The sequence below is a fragment of the Macroventuria anomochaeta genome (genome assembly GCF_010093625.1).
Source record: "Macroventuria anomochaeta strain CBS 525.71 unplaced genomic scaffold BU25scaffold_29, whole genome shotgun sequence".
NCBI classification, from domain to species: domain Eukaryota; kingdom Fungi; phylum Ascomycota; class Dothideomycetes; order Pleosporales; family Didymellaceae; genus Macroventuria; species Macroventuria anomochaeta.
Window position 1 is genome coordinate 301,423 of NW_022985390.1, and position 23,426 is coordinate 324,848.

General features: G+C 53.1%; 6 protein-coding genes and 1 non-coding gene across 7 annotated transcripts; 4 read left to right on the top strand and 3 right to left on the bottom strand.

Moving 5' to 3' along the window:
- Nucleotides 1-1,982: 1,982 nt before the first annotated feature.
- Nucleotides 1,983-5,930, top strand: BU25DRAFT_493415 (uncharacterized protein; the record flags this gene model as incomplete). The annotated part of the gene is made up of 1 exon (XM_033711712.1): nucleotides 1,983-5,930. One exon carries the CDS (start codon nucleotides 1,983-1,985, stop codon nucleotides 5,928-5,930), a length of 3,948 nt encoding a protein of 1,315 aa, XP_033558965.1.
- A 324-nt stretch (nucleotides 5,931-6,254) lies between these two features.
- Nucleotides 6,255-6,326, bottom strand: BU25DRAFT_t110. The gene has a single exon. It is a non-coding gene; the product is annotated as a tRNA-Met (tRNA).
- Nucleotides 6,327-6,406: 80 nt separating this feature from the next.
- On the bottom strand, nucleotides 6,407-8,579 carry BU25DRAFT_441831 (vacuolar protein sorting-associated protein Vps17). The gene is made up of 3 exons (XM_033709254.1): nucleotides 8,087-8,579; nucleotides 7,583-8,036; nucleotides 6,407-7,535 (listed from the first exon to the last, which is right to left on the bottom strand). The coding sequence occupies exons 1-3, from the start codon at nucleotides 8,531-8,533 to the stop codon at nucleotides 6,664-6,666; spliced, it is 1,773 nt and encodes a 590-aa protein (XP_033558966.1). The 5' UTR covers nucleotides 8,534-8,579; the 3' UTR covers nucleotides 6,407-6,663.
- Nucleotides 8,580-8,625: 46 nt separating this feature from the next.
- Nucleotides 8,626-11,562, top strand: BU25DRAFT_493417 (P-loop containing nucleoside triphosphate hydrolase protein). The gene is made up of 3 exons (XM_033711713.1): nucleotides 8,626-8,900; nucleotides 8,954-9,014; nucleotides 9,062-11,562. The coding sequence occupies exons 1-3, from the start codon at nucleotides 8,754-8,756 to the stop codon at nucleotides 11,497-11,499; spliced, it is 2,646 nt and encodes an 881-aa protein (XP_033558967.1). The 5' UTR covers nucleotides 8,626-8,753; the 3' UTR covers nucleotides 11,500-11,562.
- A 1,015-nt stretch (nucleotides 11,563-12,577) lies between these two features.
- On the top strand, nucleotides 12,578-14,208 carry BU25DRAFT_460942 (uncharacterized protein; the record flags this gene model as incomplete). The annotated part of the gene is made up of 2 exons (XM_033710398.1): nucleotides 12,578-13,679; nucleotides 13,757-14,208. 2 exons carry the CDS (start codon nucleotides 12,578-12,580, stop codon nucleotides 14,206-14,208), a joined length of 1,554 nt encoding a protein of 517 aa, XP_033558968.1.
- Nucleotides 14,209-15,259: 1,051 nt separating this feature from the next.
- BU25DRAFT_441833 (glycosyltransferase family 69 protein) lies at nucleotides 15,260-20,054 on the top strand. Its single transcript, XM_033709255.1, has 4 exons — nucleotides 15,260-16,011; nucleotides 16,058-16,996; nucleotides 18,222-18,352; nucleotides 18,403-20,054. The coding sequence occupies exons 1-4, from the start codon at nucleotides 15,414-15,416 to the stop codon at nucleotides 19,714-19,716; spliced, it is 2,982 nt and encodes a 993-aa protein (XP_033558969.1). The 5' UTR covers nucleotides 15,260-15,413; the 3' UTR covers nucleotides 19,717-20,054.
- On the bottom strand, nucleotides 19,923-22,284 carry BU25DRAFT_413318 (uncharacterized protein). Its single transcript, XM_033707009.1, has 6 exons — nucleotides 22,070-22,284; nucleotides 21,753-22,009; nucleotides 21,437-21,703; nucleotides 20,307-21,383; nucleotides 20,139-20,252; nucleotides 19,923-20,083 (listed from the first exon to the last, which is right to left on the bottom strand). Exons 1-6 carry the CDS (start codon nucleotides 22,161-22,163, stop codon nucleotides 19,955-19,957), a joined length of 1,938 nt encoding a protein of 645 aa, XP_033558970.1. The 5' UTR covers nucleotides 22,164-22,284; the 3' UTR covers nucleotides 19,923-19,954.
- Nucleotides 22,285-23,426: the final 1,142 nt, after the last annotated feature.

Genomic DNA, 23,426 nt, shown 5'->3' on the forward strand with positions numbered 1-23,426 from the left:
TCTTCACGCGATCGCGTCTCGTGTCGATATTTTTGAGACAGGGTTGAGCGCACAACCTTATGTTTTTTAGCCAGCGCTGTCCACGGGATCTTATCGCATGGTATCATAGAGTCTATCTCTTCAAAGGCAGATTTCATAGTCATTGTGGCGTTGAGTAATTGTACAGTGAAGTATGGGTACAAAAAGGTGGTTCGGCGCATTACGCGAATCCGCGCATTACGCGCACGGACACGGTACGCCACATGCACAAACCAACAATTCAGGGTCGCGATTTCTTTCCTCGGTTTCTTCTCTCCACACATCGCGCACCACTTCACTCTTTACTACTATCCTTGTATCGCATTTACCGGCATTTGTCATTCGATTCTTTCAAACTCTTGCATCCTTGGCGTCTGCTTCCCCAATCTGACGTCTGTCTACTCATTTTTTATCAAGACTGCGCCACACGAGCTTCCCTCAGGATTCGAGAAAGAGCTAGTTGAGTACTTTTGTTTTCTACAAAGACGTCTCGAATTACAAAATGATCTAGACGGAGGAATTTGGTGCGATATCCCGTATTAGAGACGCTTCGAATTCTTTCTGCGCGTACAACTGTGCATAAAGATGCTATTCGTGCAAACCCAGCTACGGCATGAGAATATCGTAATGCCACCATTGGTGCTGGCGAATAACGACACGGCCATTGTCGCAGGGGAACGCGATCGCAGACGTCAAATGGAGGAGGAGTGGCTACCAAGAAGCCCGCTGGCCCAATTGCTGAGGAGAAGACTCGACCACCACCAAGTCGCCACAATGACTTTGAATTTGATTCATTCCCGCCAAAGATCTTCACCTTACCGTCTGAAAAACTGGACAGTCACGAGACCGCGCTCAATGATCCTTGTCGCCGCAACATCGAGCTCGGAAGATCAATGATATTGAAGTGCGGAAGTGCTGACTCTGCTATGCGGGCTTTACTCGCTGCTCGTTTCCAAGAGCGAGCCCAAAATCAGCGAGCCTTATGAGTATGACAACGCGATTTTTGGCGTAACACGGACAAAGTGCGGTATGCTCACACCTATATTCCCGGCTATCAGACTTCGTGTGCACAGCAAGGTGTTGGTATCATGGAAGCTGCACTTGAGCGGGCAAAAAGCAACGAGAAGCCTAATACCTTGTACGTGTTGCGAAAAAGATATGGCATATACTATCACATTTGAGTGGGTGTATCCCTTCGAGCTACAACTCAGATCACAGGAACCGCTATATAACATATTGGCTCATGCTAGATTCGGGAGTTTACAAGAACTCACCCAGAAGGCATTACTTTAGTTCACGAGCTGAGTGTACTTTTCAATGATCTTGCGTTGATATGAGCTACTTTGTTGTCTTCTGGGATCACAGGACATTTTCGAAATCCCAACCAAACCTGGCAAACCTTTGGATAAACGGCGTTTGCTGATTTCGCGTGATACACCGCAGCTCCGTTTGCCAATGTGAAGCAGATGCCTGGTCCGAACCGGGCATGATGAGCTGTGTATGCAAACGACGTCAGTAGGCGCCACGAGACCAATACCATCAACATAACACATTGGAAGGCTCGACCTCTCTAAAGCCACTCCGGGGATAGAACGTAAATTTTGGACTGCTGTGGCGCCATTTCATACGAGGATATATACAGTAGGCATAGATCTGATTCGCTGTTTTGCACGCCTTGGCCTGATGATGTTGCACCTAGCAACGCACTGGCTGGGCACTGGGCTCATGAATGGCAGGGGGCCGGGGGCGGTGTTGCGATAGAACAAACTGGCGGGGAGGAAATCGATTCGTCACCGAAACGAAAAGAAAGCTTCGATTCTACTGACAGACAGATCTCTGACGGTAACGATCCTCAGCTCACGCAATACCACTCTATACTTGGAGAAAGTGACCACACTCTGCCTGGAAGGTACCAACAAGACACAATAACAGAAGCCAGACATCACGCCCATCAAATATTCACTATGGCCCCAGCTAGCGGCTCTCTCACCTCGACCGGTAGTCTCTTCAGAGCTGACGCATTAAGTGCAGACAATTACCTGAGGTCCAACTCTGCCACGCTTTCTCACTCTTCTACACTACACTTGCTCTCAACTAAGAAGTCCTCGACTCTTACAAATCGAAGCTTCGGTCTACCTTCCGCCAACCTACCAACAGCACGATTCATAAGCTACTCCTCGAGCCAAGACGAGGCTCAAGAACAAGTTCGACTGCTTGATAAGCGAAAAACGACTCGCAAGAAACAGGAAGCGAAGAAGTATAAGAGCGCGGAGTTTCTGGACTGTGAGAGTGACGGCCCTGACGCAGATACAAGTGACCATCAACAACGATCACGTACAAGATCTCCTAAGATATTAAAACAGACGTCGCAGACCAAGAACAGCACAGCTTTGGCAATATCGGGCAAGATGGTCAGAATGGATTCGCTCACTTGGGGAGCATCGGTCAGTCGACCTTCCTGCGACACAAGAAAACGACCTCTGCCACCTCCTGCACCCCCGACTAATGCAAAGCGGCCTAAGCTCGGCCCGTTTGTCATCGATTCGGGTAGCGAGAGTGATAGCTACAGTGATACCGACGATGGCTTTAGCTTTGATAGCCATATAACCATGACACCAAGACTTACTGAGAGGAGCACCAGAAGCGGGATGCAATTCCCATATGACGAAGGCAATAGCATCATACCTCCGAGAGCAAGCCTGAAGCGACAAGATTCGGATAGAGCACCCGAAAGCCAGCTGTCGACTCCAAATACCACCACAACATCCCAGTCTGGCAAATCATTGAACAAGGATCGGCTGAAGATGTTGATGGCTAAGAAGCAAGGCGGTGTTGTAGCGCAGAGCTCGACGCAGGAAGCGCCGCTTTCGATGGCAAGGACGGGAGGTGATCTGCGAAGTCGACTGATGAACGACGCGCACGCAAGCACCCTGTCACAGAAGCAATCCGCTGTTGCTACGGCGCAAGATGACGTTTTTGCATCGACTGGAGTACACCAAAACACTACATCATCTGCGCAGAGAGGTACTTCCCAGCAAGATGTTCGCTCACCCACGTCTAGGGGTACGCCTCCCGGCCCCAAAGGAAGTCGACCAGTACAAACTGCCCAGGACAGAACGCCGAACGCCTCCCCCAGACTCGCGGGACGCCCACTAAACGAAGCCGATGAGTCCTCCGATGCGCATCGCAGTCATCCACAGAAGCCTAGTTTCTCTTATGTAACTACCACTCAAGCGCGCACGCAGCAAACACCAGCTTCGCGCACCTTCAACTCATCTACTTCATGGAAAGCAAAAACTGCCCGATCAGATAATGTAGCAAACTGTAGCTCCCTGTGCAACATCCTGGACACGGCAAAAGCAGAGCACCTTGGCGCAGCGAAGGAGCAAGACAACATTAGTAGTGGGTGGTGGACAGCTCAGGCTGAGCGAGCGTCGACGAAGCCAATCAAGAATGTACACAGGCCCGAGGTTGGTGCAAGTTACGGACATACGTTGAAGATAAGGAAGACGAATGGGCTGGAGAAGGAGCCAGCGAGCATGAGGGGTGCGCCTGCCGCCTCAGGTGCCGAGGACTTCCAGGCATCTGTCTCAGGAAGTCAGACCCCAGCCCCGACAGTTCCTTCAGCTTCACCAAGAACTCAAGTGCAGGTAAACGCTTCCAGATCTGAACTGACGTCCAAAGCATCCAGGCCTGTCGACCAGGCTTCCCCTAACGCGAGGCACAACACGATCAGTGACGCTGTCAATCAGAAGACCCTTCCGGCTGCGTCAAGGAACAAATTGAACCAGGCTCCAACCACGTCTGGCAAGCAGTCGAACAATGCTCATCTTTCCAACAACGTCGATGACCGAAAGCCACAGACACCCAGCTTGTCCTCTAAACCCACGACCTCATCTCCAAATACCGAAGTTGCTACGCAAGAACCCATTGTTCCATCGCAGTCCAAGTCAACTGCAAGCCACAATGCCAGGCCTCAGAGCTCCGTGGGGCTGTCCAGAAAGGGAGTAGTCACCCATAGGAAAGTGCAGACATACCGTACTTCTCATGCAATGAATATGAGCTCACCTGGTCCCAATGTCTCGGATGTAGCTCAGAAGGATGCGTCACGTTCAGTGCAAGAGGCTACAACAAGATCGGATTCACTCACGGGGACAGCAAGTGCCCAAGATTTGGTATCCAAAGAGAGTTCAAAGGCAACAGCAGCTCAGTGCGAGCATATACATGGACCACCGACGGCGCCTGTTGTTCCTTCCCGCAGCATGGCGTCAGCTGCCACTGAAGCAATGCATATTTGCCACGAACGATCTACTAATCATGCGCTTGATGCACCCGGACAACGCTCAGCATATGTTCAGGTTTGTGCACGAACAGAGATACCGGTAGCGGTGATGGTCTGTCCAGAACGACAACTTGATGCACAGCCCTATGCAACAGGTGGAGCGAGCGAGGTGCGATCAGCGGTGACTGAAGGGTTGAATATTCAAAGTGATCAAACTGCGACTCTACCTGACGTCTCCGAACGCCTCCAGCCCTTGACTGGCGAGTTCGATATTCATGCCAATACTCTTCCAGCAACGATGATCCCTTTGGCACCCGCTGGCGTTACAGAAGGTACGGCGTCAGATGTACCTGAGCCAATGGATCTCAACATCGACTGTCCAGATTTTCCTGTGCCCGAGGAACTTGCTCAGGTTTCTCCATCTGAACCTGCAAATGACGTTGCTTTGGAGCAGCGATCGACAGAATCATCTGAACTCGTCGAGACAGCACCGTCAAAGTCTGTCAACAGTGTACATGAAGATTCTACTCCATCTGCACCATCCCCTCTGAGAGTCTCACAGTTTGTGCCTACACCTCCAAAACCATTGACTCCATTTTCATCAGAGGAGTTTTCTCAGCTCAAAACCACCACAGGAGCTTCATCCCCGCAAATATTCCCAACCTCGAACACCTGCACAGACCCAAAAGCTACACTAACTGTTCTCCCCATCTCAACAGCTTCGACTCAGCCTTCTAACTTGACACATTCAACCGAGATCAAGCTTCCATCTCCAACCATCTCGCCCACTGCGGAGCCATACTTCGAATACACGATCCACCAGACGATTTCATTCTCATCATCCAGCAACTTCACAACCGAGATCTCAGCTCACCCGCTCACATCCCTGGACAACGCGAACGCGCAGACAAATAGACTCTTCCGGGACGCGAGACAGCAGCATGAAATCCTTGGTATGCAGTGCAAGTCAACGACGACTCAGATCGATAAATACGGGCTGGCAGCGTGCGAGGGTACATTCGAAGGGACCGAAGACCCCAGCAAGTCCCTAACATTGAAGCTTTGGGTCGAACGTGCTGAAGTGGGAGTGCACGAAAACCTCACTCCTTCAGCCATCTCCACGTCGCCTTTTATCAGTCGAACTGTGTATGCGCTCAGGCTGTGGAAGCTCATCAACGCCGGATCAAGCGAGGAATCCGAGTCTGAGTCCGAGGCTGAAGACAAAGACGAAGACGATGACGCCGATATCGAAAAAATAGGCAAGGAGCAAATACGTATCTACCATCCTCTGCCGAATGTATGTACTGAAGTGTATACGTCATTGGATGCAGCCAATAGAGCGGCGAAGCGCGTGCAGATCAAGTTGAGTCATGAGAAGGAACCAAGAGCGATGCAGAAGCAATGGCAGACACATAACCTGCACGAGTTGAACGGCAAAATTGAGAAACTGAGAAAGGAACTGAATGGAGAAGGAGGTGATGATGAGAATGGGTCTCCTTCGCTGTTTGAGTACGAAGAAGGGAGGAGGAAGGGGTGCTGGAGGAGCATGTTCAATGGGAGCGGACTTGGGGCTGATAGGTTTGAGCTGCTTGTCTTGAGGGTTGCGCTGAGTGGGCCGCGGAATTTGTAGCTGGTCTGTAGCCTACAAAGGGTTGGCGAGAGAAGAAAGGCTATTTGCAGCTAGACTTGAGACACTGTACAATATCATATCTATGCCATATACCACGAAACTACTTACTTGAACTGGAAACAACGCAAAAACTTCAGTCTTTCGGCTTTTTAGTTTTCCTCCTCGCTTGTTGTTTGGAGATGAAGTAAGCAGACATTCCCCTCGGTCCACGAAAATGAATGCCTGATACAGATCCTGGTTGAAGAGCGCATCAGCAACGGTGCAATTGGTGTTCAGGGCTGTAGGGAGCGCAAGAGCAGGGAAAAAAAAAGTGTTCAAAAAAGATAGCTGAGACTGGTTTCGATCCAGTGTCCTCCGGGTTATGAGCCCGGCGCGCTTCCGCTGCGCCACTCAGCTTTATTCAGTGATCAGATGGTAAAAACTGTTTTGAAAATATTTATATCGTCATATTTTAAAAGGTACAGTGTTAGCAGATGCTTCATTGTGTTCCTTCTCACTCTTCTGCTTTGTGAGCGATACGAATTCAAAACTTTTTAAAGTCGTGTGGGGCACCTGTGACTAGGCCCTGTACAGCCCCCAGGCGATGCAACCTCTACCGGCACATCAAGATGGCAACTGTTGCAGAACAATCCTTTGGTGTAGTTCGACATGACTCTCAATTGGTATACTGCTGCCAATATCCCTCTCATCCTACAAAAACATCTTCTCAGCCCTGCCTATCACGGATTTGCTGCTAAAAAGTCGTGGTCGCCAGTCTGCTCGCTGCGTTCTTCGCATCGATACGATCGTCATCCTCTTCACCTGCCTTGGTACTTCCTGCTTTGCTCGTCGCGCGCTTCCGTGCAAGCCCTGATTCCTCCTCCTCCTCTTCGTCGCCCTCAGGAAGCGCTGCGGGGATGCTGCCACTGACGCTCCTGTTCAGTCCATCGCCTGGTCGCCTGGGTACACCGGACCACGCGTCACCCTTCGGTCCTTGTGAGTTTGCAAGTGATGCGCGTCGTTGAGCGGGATGTGCTTCGCGGCCTAATCGTGAGAGACCCCCGCTGCCGTCGATTGCGCGAATGTCAGGGCGGACGGATTCGAGAGTTGCGAGTGTGCGGCGTTCGGCTTCGATCTCGCGGATGACGTATTCGCGGATCGCCTGGCGCATGTCTGCTGCAGTGCGACCGAACCACTTCCTCTGCTCTTGCAGAAGGTTCGCGGTGACACGCTGCGCTTTTGATGTCAAGTATTGCTCGTGGCTACGCGCTTCGTCAAGTTGGGCGATCGCCTCGTCGACTTTGTCGCGCTTTACGCTGGAACTGGCCTTCAGTCTGTCGGCGGCTGACAGCTTCGATTTCGTGGCTGCTTGCGCCTGGAGGAGTTCGCGAAGTAAAATATGACGGTTCGTAAGGGTCTCTTTGGCAATGAAAGCGTCACTGCTGTGATACTGGAGAGGGTCGCCGAGGGTGGTTGCTTCCGCTGTGCCCTGCGCGGCGTGGAAGTCGCCGGTAGCCTGAATGACCTTGCCCAGTTTCTTGTACGCGTGAGCGAGTCCTACATGTGTCTCTTGGGCGTGCATTGCGGCGAATTTGGCGCCTAGATCGGACTCGGCGACACCAAGATCTATATGCTGTTAGCAACGACTAAGGAAGAAGACGTCAAGTGCATACTCCTCCTGTGCTTGACGACCTTCTCGACCTTTTGCTCCGCTTCCATTGTACCCAGATAGAAAGCCTTCACAATCGGCCGAGCGGCAGCGAGCTCCGGCGTGTCGTCTGGGGGCGGCGCAAACTGCTTAATGACCTTACGTCGAACACCAGTGGCAGGCTGCTTCCTCCGCACAACTGGGCTGTATCCAAAGTCGCTCTCGACGAAGAAGACCATCTCCTCGTCGCGGATCAGGATGTCATTACTGCAGACAACGTTCAGCCACCTCTGTATCGCCGCCTTCAAGCGCGCCTCGTCCTCCTCAGTGCCAGCACCTGCTGATGTTGTAGCTGGGGGTACTGCAGGCACGATAGCTTCCGGGCAGGCGGAGATCAGGTGTTCGCCAAATTTTACGAACTCGCTGTGTACTCGGCGGACGTCGCGGAACTGGGTGGTCCTGAACTTAGGCAAATTGGTCTAAGCAAAGTCAGCTCTGTAGACGTCGCAATAGTACTCCAAACACATACGTATACATCGAATCGTATTATGGGGTCCTTCTTGCCATTGCGTTCGAGTCCCGTGACCTTCGCTTGGAACTTGTAGTGCTGCTGTTGGCGCTGAGGACGTGTTCCATGGTATCGTTGGGGTTGTTGGCCAGGTTGAGGAGCTTGTTGTTGGGAATTTGGGTGCTGAGGCAGCTGCGGCGCATCCTGGCTGGGCTGTTGCTGCTGGGGCGCTGGGTACGATTCACCATTCTCTGTCGAAGCAATACCCGAACGGTTTTGTTGCGTGTTGTCGCCCATGTATCCATATTGCTCAGAGTCCTGGCCGTACGGTGACGCCGGCGGAGGCAGCGGAGATGAGGGGAGGTCGCTGGTGGGCGGCTGTCCGAACGACGTGCGATTGTGTTGCGGTGACGATGCCCACGGGCTGGAGCCGCCGGGATACCCTTCATCGTTGTTAGAATAGTCCATGGTGGAGGAGAGAGCAGCTGATTGCACCAAGCTGCTGTTGCTAGCTATTGACGTCGTTGAGCGTTCCTCGGCCGTGCCTGCTCACCCACATCCTTGGCAGCGGCCCTTGCCATCATCGGGCAAGGCGCGACCCTTGACAGCGGCATCACTTTGGTCATCACGTGCAGCCTGTATTTCATCTACCACTGTCTAATATATACACTTCGGTGCAGACTTTGGTATGTGGGTTGGATGGGCGCGTTGTGCTCGTCGAGTCGTTCGACATGATGTGAAGGCGCCACGGAGGCTGCTCTCCACCCAAACTCCCCAAGCGGACCTGCTATCAAAAACCACTCGTAATATTGGCATTGTTGCCCACATCGATGCAGTATGTAGTCATCGTGAGTGCGTTGAGGAAGACAAACGCTGATTACCGAGTAGGGCAAGACAACGACAACGGAGCGCATGCTTTATTACAGTGGGTACACACGAAGAATAGGAGGTATGCATGTTCCATAATTCCACATCTAAAAAGACTAAAATTGGCAGATGTCGATGAAGGATCCACTGTGACCGACTTCCTGCCTGCTGAACGAGCTCGTGGAATTACTATCCAGTCTGCAGCAATCACCTTCCATTGGCCACCCCAGGAACCTGGCGCAAACCCTCCTCCAGCACCAGCGTCCTTTGAGTCCATCGCTCCGTCATCGATCCCGCACAATGTAAATCTGATCGACACACCTGGCCACGCGGACTTTACTTTTGAGGTTTTGCGCTCTCTTCGTGTGCTAGACGGTGCCGTCTGCATTCTAGACGGCGTTGCTGGCGTCGAAGCACAAACAGAAAAGGTTTGGACGCAGGCTGGTAATTACCAAATACCCAGGATCATCTTTGTCAACAAGCTTGATCGAGTCGGTGCTGCCTTCTCGAGGACTGTGAAGGAAATTGGCGTCAGGCTCCACGGCTGGCCTGCAATTTGTCAGATTCCATGGTGGAAAGGTGGCAATGGCGATTTCGTTGGTGTCGGCGACGTTGTCAATCTTCGCGGTATGCTATGGCAGTCCGGCGGTGACGGAAGAGACATTCGGGCATATGGCCTTGAAGAGCTGGACAAGACCGATGCAAAGTTTGCCGAAGAGATTAGGAAGGCCAGAGTCGCTCTTGTCGAAACACTGAGCGAGCACGATGATGTTATGGTCGAGTCCTTCCTTGAGCATGATGAAGATCATCTGGCTATACCTGCTTTGCACATCTGGCAGTCCCTCCGACGAGTCACACTGCAGAGCTCACAAGCTGTCATACCTGTTTTTGCCGGAGCTAGCTTCCGGAATGTTGGTATTCAGCCTTTACTCGACGCAACAGTCGATCTACTTCCATCACCCCTCGAGCGCCCTGACCCAGAGATCAGCATCTCAGGTCAGAGCAGCACCCTGTCCACGCTACTCAATGCATCTGCAAACGCCAAACCTGCAAAGTCAACAAAGAAGTCACAGCAGTCGAAAGATCTAGCGACCCCTGAGGTCAAGAATCTCGCAGCTTGCGCCCTCGCCTTCAAGGTAGTCAATGACACCAAACGAGGTGTGCTGGTGTACGTACGCGTTTACTCTGGATCGCTGGACAAAGGGGCAATGCTCTATAACACGAACTTGGGAGTCGCAGAACGTGCGCCACGTCTGCTCAAAATGTACGCAAACGATGCTGTGGAAGTCGACAGCATCGGACCCGGCCAGATCGGTGTAATCACGGGTCTCAAGCATGCAAGAACTGGTGACACACTGATCGTGTACAGAGGCCTGCAGATGCGAGGTACACCAGCTGGTGGACTGAACACTCTGCAGTTGAGGCCTATCAATGTACCGCCGCCGGTCTTCTTCACAAGCATTGAGCCACACAGTCTCAGCGAGCAGAAGCACATCCATGAGAGTCTGGCGATCTTGCTGCGAGAAGATCCCAGTCTGCACCTCTCGATTGATGAAGAGTCAGGACAGACGCATCTCGCGGGTATGGGCGACCTGCATCTTGAGATTGCCCGCGACCGCCTCCTCAACGACTTCAAAGCGAAAGCACGCATCGGCAAGATCGAGATCGGGTACCGCGAGACTATCACCTCAGTAACATCACCCTACACTTACGAACTCGACAAGCCCATCGCCGGCAAACAAGCAAAAGCCACCATCACCGCCTCCGTCGAGCCTATAGAGGACAGCATGATCATCCCCGGCACGCAAGTCGAGACCGAAATCGAAGACGGTCCCTTCGAAACAACGTTTACCCTACTCGACAACAACAGCCTCAGCATCTCCCACCCCAACCTCTCCCGCCACGACTCCGCATCCCACAAAGCGCACATCCCGCCACACCTCTCGCTTCCAGGTATCCTGCACTCCCTCCAAGCCGGCGCCTCCGCAGCCCTCGCCCGCGGCCCTTTCAACGGCTTCCCCGTCGCCAACACGCGGGTGCGCATCGACCTCGACGCTGACACACAGCTCTTCCCCGACACAACGCCGGCCGCACTCTCAATGGCGACACGCGCAGCCGTGAATGCAAGCCTCCGCTCCGCCATCGCCGCAAACGCACCCTCACTGATGGAGCCCGTGATGAACGCAACCATCTTCGTCCACGAATCTTCCCTCGGCCCCGTCGTACAAGACATTTCCTCCGCACGGGGCGGCCAAGTGCTCTCGCTCGACGGCTCCGAGTCCATCGCTGCCTCCACATCCACTGAATATTTGCCAAGGATTGATCCGAATCTGATATACACGCCGCCCGATCCGTTCGCGAATGGCACGGGCGATGTTGGGGGTGAGCTTGCGGATAGCCAGAGGCAGATCGTGGCGAGGGTGCCGTTGAAGGAGATGGTGGGCTACTTGAGCCACCTCCGCGCGCTGACAGGCGGGCGAGGCACTTTCGTCATGTCGGTTGATGGGTTTGAGAAGATGGGTACGCAGCGGCAGAAGGAGGTTTTGGATAGTATGCGGGAATTCTAGATGGCTGTATGATACTACGGGGGTGTATAGGACTGTACAAGATTGTAAGATAGATAGATGCAGGGTTGATAGCCTGTATGCATCGTGAAGTGAAAGCAAGCCATGTCTACCGATAACGCTCTGCTTCACCTCCACTCCCCGGAGCACCCTGGGAGCCCTGATAGTTTACAATTGCGTCCCGTCGGCCACCCAGCGGTCACTAAAGCTTCCACGATACCATCAGCTACCTCTCCAAACCCCCTAGGGCACAGCTACTCAACCCGATCGCACTCGCAGCTCACCACCACCTCAACCAATCACCCAACCACCGATCCACACATTCCAACACACCCCGCCACTCTTCGCCCCGACAAGCGTGGTCAAAATGAGCTACCATATGCCCGCCTCGCACGCCATCGTGCTCACCTTCATCCTGGTCGCTGCATTCTGCATTTTCTTCTTCTGGTGCTTGTACGGCAGCTGCAGTAGGGCTGTTGATGCCGAGTTTGTGGCAATGCAGGAGCAGCGGCAGGCAGAGGCGCAGGCGGCTCCAGCCTAAGGATGGGTTATGCGGAGAGGGAGGGCAAGGGGGAAGGGGAAGAGGGGAGATGGGTTATCTCGATTAGGTATGGGTCAATGGCGTCACAAAGTATGTTGTGGATATTCGGGCGGAGATGTTTGGCTAACATCGTCAGTTGGCCTAACGAAGTCGCACTATGGTTGCACACTGTGCGTGGTAATACAGACTATGGGGGTTGTACACGTTTGCTTTACTTCGGCTGTAGCAGTCGCAAGCCGGGTTGACGGCAATGAGAGGTCTTGAGGTTGATTGGCAGGTCGTACAGAGGGAGCTAATCACGACTAGCTCAGGACGTGACAGATGGGAGACACGTATGGACTTGGTTAGATGATGGGTATCAGGCATTGGTCTGGTATTTCGAGTACGACTCGAGCTTGCGATGTTTGCTGTCTTTTCAAGCTCTTAGGCATGCGGATGTAAGCATAATAATATTCTATTCCACCTACGCAGTCTTTCCATGTACGTGATTTGCCCCATACTTTGTATTTCCAAACCCCTTCACTATCCTCTTCGACAATAATGCTAACGCCTGCTGTTATTACTGGGCTCGTCGTCGGCGCTGTGCTTGGTACTGGGCTACTATGCCTGGGCACTTACTTCGTACATCGGTACATGGACTTGCAGTGTCGAAAGATCAACAAGTGGTTCGACCGTAATGCCTTAAAAATCCGCAAAGACGATGTCGAGTCCGGTAATTGGGACAAGAAAATGAAACACAACCAAGACGATGGACTATGTTCAGCCATGAAGAAGCAAACGCCGAATGGGAGGGTGCTCCAGACGGCGGTCGAAAGGACTCGAAACGACGCAACAATGAGGAGAGGAGATGGCTTCGACAACTGGCATAATGGAACGCAGTGGGCAGATGAGCGACAGATGCAGGCTTATGTGCCGCAGCCAGCACCTGCACACATGCAACCCACTGCTCACCCTCAAGCACTCGGATGGGAGCAGTACGGTACCGTGTATGATCAGATGTGGTATCCTCCGGCAGTCTTCCGGCAAGCGGTGCCTGGCACGTACTATGCGTACGTACCACCACGTCCAGATATGACGATGCAGTACCAGCAACCATCGTTTGGTCATCCGGGTTTATACGATGAATGGTTTGGTCTACTGGACGAGCGGCGAAGAAGTGGCGGAGGCACTCAGCAAGCTGAAGGACGGTCAGAATCGAGCTCTGGAGCAGCTTCAAAGACTCGATTGCCAGCTGAACCTGCCTCTGTCAAATGTGATTGTCTTCAGGTTGTGGGCGAGTATCCTGCCTTTATCGAAGAGGCAAGAGAAGCGAAGGATAGGCAGGATCGCAAGAAAGAGAAGAAGCGCAGAAAAGAGAGGAACCCACGATCCTCCAGCACTGATTTGGGAACTTGCTCGAGTAGTCGGTCGTCAGCATCTACCGAAGACATACCTCGTGACAGTATACCAGCTGGTGCACCTCGCAAGACTCGTGTCTCCTGGAATGATTCTTCGTTATATCCAGCGTACACTCAACGCACAGCTCGAGCACAAGGCGATGGAAACCCGTACACTCGACACTCGCCGCGTAGCGAAAGAGGGCAAGGCCGATACGATACCGAGGATTTGCGATGGGAGTTGACACGACAGGACAATGGACACGGTAAGCGACAAGCAAGTAATACTCTTCCCTTCACTGTAAGCTCCTCGGTGGTGTGTCAAGGCTGACGAATATCATAGCTGGGCAAGCAGGTTCGAAACCCCGCAGGCGAGGAGGGAGGACACGCAGCGAAACCCTTCCGGAAGGTAGGGGTAATGGAGGAGGTTCTGTGCAGAGTCGCAACATTGCTGTGGATCCTTCTTGGATGAAGACTGCTGCTGGAAAAAGTGGATCTGCTGGCAAGGAAGGTGCAAAGAAGCGTGAGAAGGTTTCGGATCGCCAGGGAAGGTCCACTGAGCCAGCCAGCCCGACGACATCCGAGCTCCACAATAAAAGGGTGAAGAACGCTGCGGACGGTGGGGTACCACAAGTGGTGGTCAAAGAGCCAACACCAAGTACAGTGACTGCAAGGCCTATCGACTATACTATGACGCCGGCTCGGTGGGATATGAGTGCTGGGGCGGGGGGTGGACGAGATAGTAGGGAGTCCATGAGCACTGAGGTTAGTTTTCATTATGATCAGAGGCAGTAAGAATATGGTGTAAGGCTGCACTGATAGTAGTTGCTTCTCTGTAGATCCTCACCTTTCAAGAGCTGCTCTGTCTCTAGAATCCAGATCCTCAGCAACTCCCAACTCAGCCACGTTCAAGGCCGTTCTCTGATGTATACTCTTTGTGTCGTTGCAATCGATAAGACCGCGCGTCGTACGACGTGTCGAGTCGTGCCTTTTCGGTGCATCCGGAGGGTCGGGCTGCGAAGGACTCCGGACGAAAGTGTCACTATCCGAGGCTGATTCGATACTGTCTAGCTCCAGTGTTATTGAGATATGCGTTTCTATGGTGAAGTAGCTGCGGCAGACGCATCGATGAACGATGGTGCGTGCTAACTGCATTTGATGGTTCCAGAAATCTTAGCTGCGCGGTGCTGCGGAAGGTGCCGCTCACATCAGCCTCTTCAATGCGCAATTTGCTACCACTTATACGCTTATACGTATACGCACTTACGCAGTGGAGCTGCCTCGAGCTTTTGATGTTTGGTGCTGCTCAGTCGGCAAACACAACTATTGTTGGCTCTCCAAGCCGCACAGTAGCTCCAGCACTCCCGCTGCACAGCAGCTGGGCGTGTGTTCTTGCGTACCGTGTCTGCCTCTTGTGAGCGATTTAAGGTGTCCCGTACACAAGGCTTGGTAAGAGAGCAGGCTTCCTTGGGTGGAGGCCTTGAAGGCGTAGCCAGGGCTGCGCACGCTCCCCCCTCGCTCTTTCTCCGATTTCAGGGAGGCCGGCGAGCCGTCACCTAGCGGTTTGGCCTTCCTAGTTGACTTAGTCATCCACACGTTTTGCCGGATGCAGCTATGATAGGCGCCGATGGAGAGGACACGGTGATGGGTGCACATCGATGCTTACCGCAGAAGGTGTAGCCACGGAATGTGACTGTCTTGTTCTAGTGTTGGTGGGGTCACACGCGTTGCAAGGGTCCGTCCAGCTGCTGCTCAGGGACCCTATCCCAGACGCTGGCATGGCTGCGCCCCAGTGCGGGCTTGGTGGGTGCTTGGGGTAAGATTGCGAGTTACAAAAGACCGACGGCCCAGCTCCTGTTGAATGGCTTTCACTTGCTTGGCCGCTCCTCGACACCTACTACGCTTCTCCGGAACAGCCTCGACGACATTCCCCGATCGCATGGCTCTGAAGTAATCGCAGCTTCCTCTCGGCTAGTCTCTCCTTTCTGCGTTCCCGTCACATGCGGGTCCTGCTCCGCCGACGCGCCTTATCCTCGATTCCAATGTCTGACTTCCCGCGACACGACTATGAGCGGTTACCACGCACCTCGCTTGAGGCCCAGGACTTCCCCGAGCTGAAGCGCTCCGTGTCGACATCTTCATGGCTCAGCAACTTGAGCTCGCGGCTGCCAGGCGTAAAGACGCTGTCTGAGCGGGCTACATACACACATCTGGTGACACCGCGGAGGAAGAAGCGCTCGATTTTGCGTGCCATCTACTACACTGTCTTCGCCTTTCCCTATTTTTGCGCCTTCCTGGTCCTCGTCGCAGGCATCTTCTTCCCCAGCTACACCAACCGCCCAGCCCACTATGTCGAGCTGCAACAGCGGGCAGCAAATAGCACCCTGCCTGGGCGAGCAAATCCATACGGCGAGAAGGTCTTCATTGTGGCGTCGCTGTACGAAGACAAAGGCCAACTGACATCTGGCGGCTGGGGGAGGTCGGTGCTGCAGCTGATAGACCTTTTGGGTCCGGACAACGTGCATCTGAGCATTTATGAGGACAATCCCACGGAAGCAGCCAAGCAGTCGCTGGCCAGCTTTCGTCAGAACGTCACTTGTATGTCTACATGAGTTCTCGAACACGAGCGCAGCTAATTGGTTAGGCAAATCGACTATTGTCGCCGAAGAGTTCGATTCCAGCACATTGCCTCGCATCACCCTGCCCACAGGGGAGACACGTCTGAAGCGTATTGCCTTCCTTGCTGAAGTTCGCAACCGAGCTCTGGCCCCCATCGACCACCAGGGTGTCAAGTTCGATAAGATCTTATACCTAAACGACGTCAACTTCCACCCCATCGACGCCGTCCAGCTGCTCTTTGCGACCAACATCGACTCAACAGGTCGCACCAACTATGGAGCAGCTTGCGCCCTCGACTTCATCAACGCCTTCAAGTACTACGATCGTTTCGCTACGCGCGATTTTGATGGACGCATCACAGGAATTCCCTTCTTTCCGTACTTCACAAGCGCTGGGACTGCAACAAGCAGGAAGGACATGCTCTCGCAAACGGATGCTGTTAGGGTACGAAGCTGCTGGGGAGGCATGGTGGCCTACGAGGCCCAGTGGTTCCAAGACCAGGCTCAGTTCGAGGGGAAGCCCGCCAATACCACGACGAGTGTTCAACATATGTCGCCGAATCGTCGAGCTCCGCTACGGTTCCGCTATGAAGAGGAGACTTTCTGGGAAGCCTCTGAGTGTTGTTTGATCAACGCTGATCTGCAATACCAAATGACTGGAAGGGGCATGCCAGCAGACTCGGGCATTTACATGAACCCGTACATCCGAGTTGCATACGACGAGAAGACTTTGTCATGGCTCAACTTCATTCGCCGTCCAGAGCGTTTATACTCGATAATTCACGACATCCTCAATCCCATGGTCGGCTTTCCTGGCACAAACTCGCGTTTGGGCGACGAGCCCGGACAGACTGTCACCGATACCGTCTGGGAGTACGACGACCCTATGCGAGGCTTCGCCCACAACGCTACAGGTGCTGACCTTGCTGGCCACTGGGCCGAGGTCACTCGAACAGCCAAACCGGGCAGCTACTGCGGCGGGCCGAATTTGCTTGTCATGAACGACAGGCCAGAGGACGGCGAGGGTAAATGGCACAAGATTCTCATCCCTCGGCCATCGAACGCATAATCTTCTTATCACGATTCTCCTACTACACGTTCAAGGCTGGAGATTTTCAACAGTCTTGCGCTTCACGGCCTGTCTTCCCATCTATCCTACACTTATCGTTCTCAAAGAACATTTTTCCTTATCCTTATTAAGAGCATAGCGAAGGCGCAACTGGGAACATGACATCAGCTTGGCAGGGAGATTGCAAGCGTGTCGGGAGTATTAGAATTTGATTTACATCAGCCGCATTCGGCGAGATAAGAGGGAGGCTCTTCGGAGCGGTTCGACAAAAGATTCACATGTAGTCCACGAGTGAGAAACGAAGATTTACCATCCCAGCATGATCAGCTTGCGCCTCTCTGAAATAATTGTGCCTCTCATGTTGCAGGAAAGCTTGGATGCAGCGCCGTAGCAGCAGCGGCTCGTCCTCTCCTCGCACAGTCAAGCCTGGCGTCTCCAGACATTTTCTACCTAAAACCCAAGATGCCAAAATTGACTTGTAGTCTTCTAGACACTCATCAGCTAACCACACGGCGGCGGGTAGACTTGAGCACCCCCATGATCTAGGGGCATTGCCCGGTTCTTCTGTATCATGAGAGTGTGTGACTGAAAGGAAGTTTGAGAAGTTCTATTCGTACGTGTCACACATACTACATTCACCACGAGACGTGCAACAAACATAATGTCACAACTTAGTCCATCGACTGTCAGCCAATAAAACCGCCCATATTCCACGTTTTTGATGGCTTCACGTGATGAAACTATCCTCTCAGCCCTACGGCGCTAGCGCATGATCTGCAGAGTGTCCATCAAGGTGCCATCATCACCAGGACTGCCTACAAACCTCGCCCGCGCATATCAAGCCTCGCCTGACCACCCAGAAAGTAGACATCGCGTATAATCACTCTCTATATATTATAAATACCGGCGTCGTGGCTTGTACGACGCGATATTGAAGTTTTCCGAACCGACGTCACGAGGAAAACACGAAAGACAGGTACAGGTACCGCAAGGCGCGGAAAGCTGCAGCCATGCTCGACAACGACACGCGAGGATGGATTATGTCGGTGGTAAGCGGTATCGGTATGCTCATACGCTCACATTGAACTTGATGATCAAAGCAGATGCTTACCAACATACAGCATGCACGTTCGGAGCCTCGATAATATGCGTCGACCTCGTCATCCGCCAGTTTCCTGGCAAGAAGAACTTCAAGATCGAAGATAACAATGCCTTCCTCTCAGCCGGATTAAGTTTGTCGTTTGGCGTCATGGTATGTCTCATACATCGCGGAAGCCGGACATCGACTAACAACACGTGCAGATTTTCTCCTCTCTTTTCAGCATGCTGCCATCAGCAAAGAAGTACTTGATAGAAGGGGGCATGATCCCCAGAAATGCTGTTCTGACCATGATTGGATGCTTCCTAGTTGGCGCACTGGGCATTTCTATTGTGTCTGACTTCCTGCATCGGTATATCCCACACACCACTGTTGATTGCGATCACGAGCATGGTGATGAAGAGGAGGGTAAAGTCGATGACGAGGAAACAGCGCACTCGCACGAAACAATGCAAGAATACAGGAACGCCCCTCTGATGGACGGTCAGCACGATCATGACGGTCGCCGCTCGTACGGTACCAACGACGAGAACCAGGACTCCAAACTCCCTCGCAGGCCCTCCTTACACACATCCATCTCCACCAAAGTCTCCCAGCTCGTCACCGGCCAGAAAAAAGAGCACTGCGACGAAAACGGCCAATGCTACGGCTACTCGGACACCTGCGGAACCGAGTGCTTTAAGAACATCCAGCACGCGCGCCCCCTCCGTCTACACTCCTCAAAATCAAGCCAGCACCTGAACCCCACCCGCCCTGCGGCAGTAAACAGACACCAAACTACCCAAGGCCCACACGCGCACGACCGCCAACCCCTCACCCTGGAGGACGTCGACGAAACAACACCGCTGGTACCAACACGCTCCGGCCCGCTACCGATGGAGAACTCGACTGCTTCCTTGCCAGCAACTGATGATACTCGCCCGCACAGCCTCGCACAAAAACACAGCACCACCACCCTCTCCTCAACCTCCACCACCTCATCCCACGCCTCCCACCCACAACACCATCACCATGTTCCCACCAATGTCTTCCTCTCCATCGGCCTGCAAACGTCGACCGCAATCGCTCTGCATAAAATCCCCGAGGGCTTCATTACCTACGCAACAAACCACGCAAACCCCACCCTCGGACTCAGCATATTCCTCGCTTTATTTATCCACAACATAACTGAGGGCTTCGCTATGGCACTCCCACTTTACCTTGCGATAAACTCGCGATGGAAGGCGATGTTTTGGAGCGCATTACTTGGGGGCGTGAGTCAGCCGTTGGGCGCGGGTGTTGCGGCGCTCTGGTTTAGGGTGGCGAACAAAAGCCATGGGGGAGGGGAGAAGGGGTTGGATGGGCCGGGGGAGACGGTGTACGGATGTATGTTTGCGGTGACTGCGGGAATTATGGCAATGGTGAGTTTGCAGTTACTTGGAGAGTCGCTCGATTTGACGCATAGCCGGAAATTGTGTTTTGCGAGTGCGTTTGCGGGGATGGGGATTCTGGGGTTGAGCTCTGCGTTGACTGCGTAGAAGATGGAGCGTTGGGCAGGGCTGGAGGAAGATTGCGGTTCCAGTCGCAAGGCCTCGTAAGAAGAGCTGGTTTTAGGCATCATCTGGCGTTTTAGGCTTGATTTACGGAGCCTGCATTGGCGAGCTGCAGGAGAATCGAGCATCTATGTGAAACGTTGCATTGCATCTTGAGAATGATGAGATAGTGATTTCAATTCGCCCGATCCTCTTCATCGAGCTATTACATCTACTGCTTCTTCTACATATCATTAGAGCTCCTCGGGTACTCGTCTGCTGGGTGCTGGATGTTGTTGACTTCCACTCTCGCTTCCTCCCACGCGGCCTTGTTGCGCTGTGCCCAGTCGATATGGCATTGTGCGAACTCCATCTGCATGGGTGTCAGTATGGACGAGAGTATGTCGTGGAATCTTGTTAGAACTTACCATGTACCGCCGCAAATCGTTCTCCTTCTCTTCTTGGAATCTCCGCAAGTCCTTCATGACGCCAGAGCTTGCATCTTTAGTGTCCTTCTCTGCAACACCCAGGGCTTGCTCAAGCTATGATGTGTTAGCACTCTCCTCTTAAGGTTGGAGTATAAATTGCTTGCTCACCTGCACCAGACTGTCTCTTGTTTTCCCGATCTGATCTCTCCTTGTCTTCTCAGGATCGACATCCGCCATACCCCGGAATGCATGTGTGATTGACCCAAACAGCTTATTCGTAACAAAGTTCCCACTTGCTGTCTTCTTATGCGGGCTGCTCGGGGGCGAATATGCGCTCGCATTCGGGCTGTCTGGCGCACCTTGATGACTTGAAGGTGGTGATCCATCGCCGTGCGTAGGCGGGAAGTCCGAGTCGATCGACGCTCTATCTGCCTCCGCACTCCGTCTGGGCTCCGAGTTGCCGCTTCGTTGAGAGCTGTGTGAGGCCGCGCGACTTCGTGTGGGCGGGACTTGGCCGACGCCGCTGAGGTGTTGTTCCAAACGCTTCGACTCAGCTTCGCTGCGCTCGAGGGATTCAAGGAGGTTGCGCTTCTTCTCAAGTTCGTCTTTGGTCATGTCTTCTTGTATCCGCTTGAGTATGCGGTATTTGAGGACGGTGCGAACGACACCAGCAAATTGTGCGCTTTCGCGCATGGGTTCGGCGAAGCTTGCGCTGAGGGAAGAGGATAGTTCGGAAGTTGAAACGTAGGTGGAGTCGACTGCTTGTCCTGTCTTCTCTATCGCTGCGGCAAGCGACTGAGATTGTTCGGACAGCGAGAATGCGTTGAAGCGTGCGCCCAGCTCTGCCATGTCATCACCCCAAGCTCCCAAGTGCGTGAGCAACCGCCTGTTGACCTTCTCCATTGGTCCCTGCAGCAGATATTCCAGTTCCTTCGAGGACTGTTCGAAGTTGACAAAGTATGGATCCAGCTCTTCTTCTGACAGCTCCCGCGACTCCGGTGGAAAGCGACCGAAGACCTGCGGCCCAGGTATTGTATGCGCAGCGGCGGAGGGTAGTGCGGCGTGATTGGGTGGTGATGTGGGAGTGCCTGAGCTGGATGTCGCTCCAGCAGACTTCAGCTTCGCCGAGGACGATGGGACGGGGAGATAGCTGTGCGCTTGAGTAGGGTTCGCGGTGTTCAGTGGGGGAGCCTTCAAGATCTGCTTGGGAATGTTGGCGACTGGCGCACTGCTCAACACCTCGTTCTGACGGCATTGATTAGCGGAAATCGACTCTAGCCTCGGCCAAAGTAGCTCACCCAGCTTGTGTGCGGATCGAGGAATCGCCAGAAGACACCGTCCTCCATCACTTCCTTCATGGCCCGGCAGCGATTGAGGAAGACAGCCAACATGCGCTTCCTCAGCTCTATTATACCAGCGTCTTCCTTCGCCTTTGTAGGACGTGCGGCATAGTCTGCCATCGAGTGCTTCTCAGGTATCGGCGGTATGATAAGGGTAGGGTGTAGGTTGACCAGTGTCGCTCGCAATGAAGCAAATTCAGAGTACCTGCGCTTAACTTCAAGGCCCTATGATGGTGTTAGCCCATCTTTCTGCCGTTGGATATGTTTTCCCTACGCCGCAATTGATAGTGTACTGGATAAAATTGACATTGTCTTTCCCCGCCTCGGTGATGAGGATGAGTTGCCCTGGGTTCTCGTACAGCCATTGCTCCACGCGCGCATCATACCCGCCCTTCTTAGGTGCAACAGGATCGCCGCTTTGCTGGTCCTCGTCATAGTCGACATCGCTCATGTCCCTCTGCGAGACATATTCGGGCGACTCTTGCGCGGGGGACGATGTCTCGGAAGGCGGCGTCGCTGGTCGGTACGGCACTACAGCACAGTAAGCTTATGGGCCTGCTCCAGCTTGGGCATTGGATATTGAAGCCTTACAGGCAGTAGGGGAGGCTAGCCCAGTAACATCAGAGGTGTTGGAATCATGGCGGGCAAAGGACCCATATGGGTTGTTGTCCTCGTCGTCCCACATCGCGGGGTAGGCCCAGTGTATCTAGAAGCAGGTACTGCGGCGCTGGGGTAATGTATGGATAGCAAGGAAGCGTTCCGTGGCTGCAGAGCTCGAGCTGTTCTGGACTTTGGTGGTGGAGTCTTGCGCTTCAGGCACCGTTCGGATCGGTGACGTCGGGGGATCTCCATGCACGGTGCAGGCGCTACCCAGCCACACATCGAATGGGCGATCGCCTCGCTCTCACCACACGTTCATCAAAAGCCATCATCTCTCTGCAAACCGCAAACTATAAACATGTAGATTTGTAGAGATTCCCCAACATGATGCCACGGAAACGCCAGGTCTTGATGGATCACCCTGTCTGAAGCTGGGACGTCCATTGAACGTACAGCATGCACGAAGAGGCTCTTTGTCGGAGACTGATCGAAAGGGTTCCAAGTTCAACGGCCTGCAGCACCGCAATACAAAATCGATCCCTATGTCAATTTGCTGAAGGCTTCCTGGCTATACAGATATGAACCAGAAGATCCCCCTTGTTGCGCTGCGCTGGCCTGCTCAAGATTTTGCTGTGTGTTGTTAGTGCATCTTCAAACACGAGCCTCTTCGTAGTACGAGGGGTTTTGAACAGAATACCATCAAGCTCAAAGCTGGATAGTCTTTAAATGAACGTATGATTTAGACTGCACATCTGGCGTAGCTCTCTTCGCTCTTGAAGGCCTTCTTCAAAGTAGGTGTCCAAACGTCTCTCCTGTCTAATGCATTTCAACTAGTTCTACATGTCATGGGACGTACCATGTTTGCGTTCCTGTTTACAGTAGTTGCAGGATCTAGTCGTATTTCCAAATGCGTCATGTAGTCTCTCATACCGATGAAAGTTGTCAATAAGATCAGGGCCAATCTCAAATCCTGGGCGCACTTAGAGGCGTCAACAACTTCTAGAAGCTCTGCTTATGGCAATATCCTGTCATCGCATGCCGGAAAGACTTTTTCCATTGAAGTTGGTTTCAGAAAACGGCTTGGATATGGTTGGCGTCTCTGAAAGCCTCCAGGATCCGATGTCAGCCCATGGCTTATTTGCGATTTCCTGAGAGTACGAGAGGTAGTATGTCCTGGGTCAAGCATAGTTGGGTCCCGTTTGTGTTCACAGTGATGGCTATGGCCGCAGCCGCCGAACACGGCAGCCACGAACAACTCTCCCCCATATCATTCGCTCTCTCATCCCAAAATTATCTTCCTGTAACATCATCCCCGATCTGTGCCAATGTCTAGCCTGTTGTTTCATGT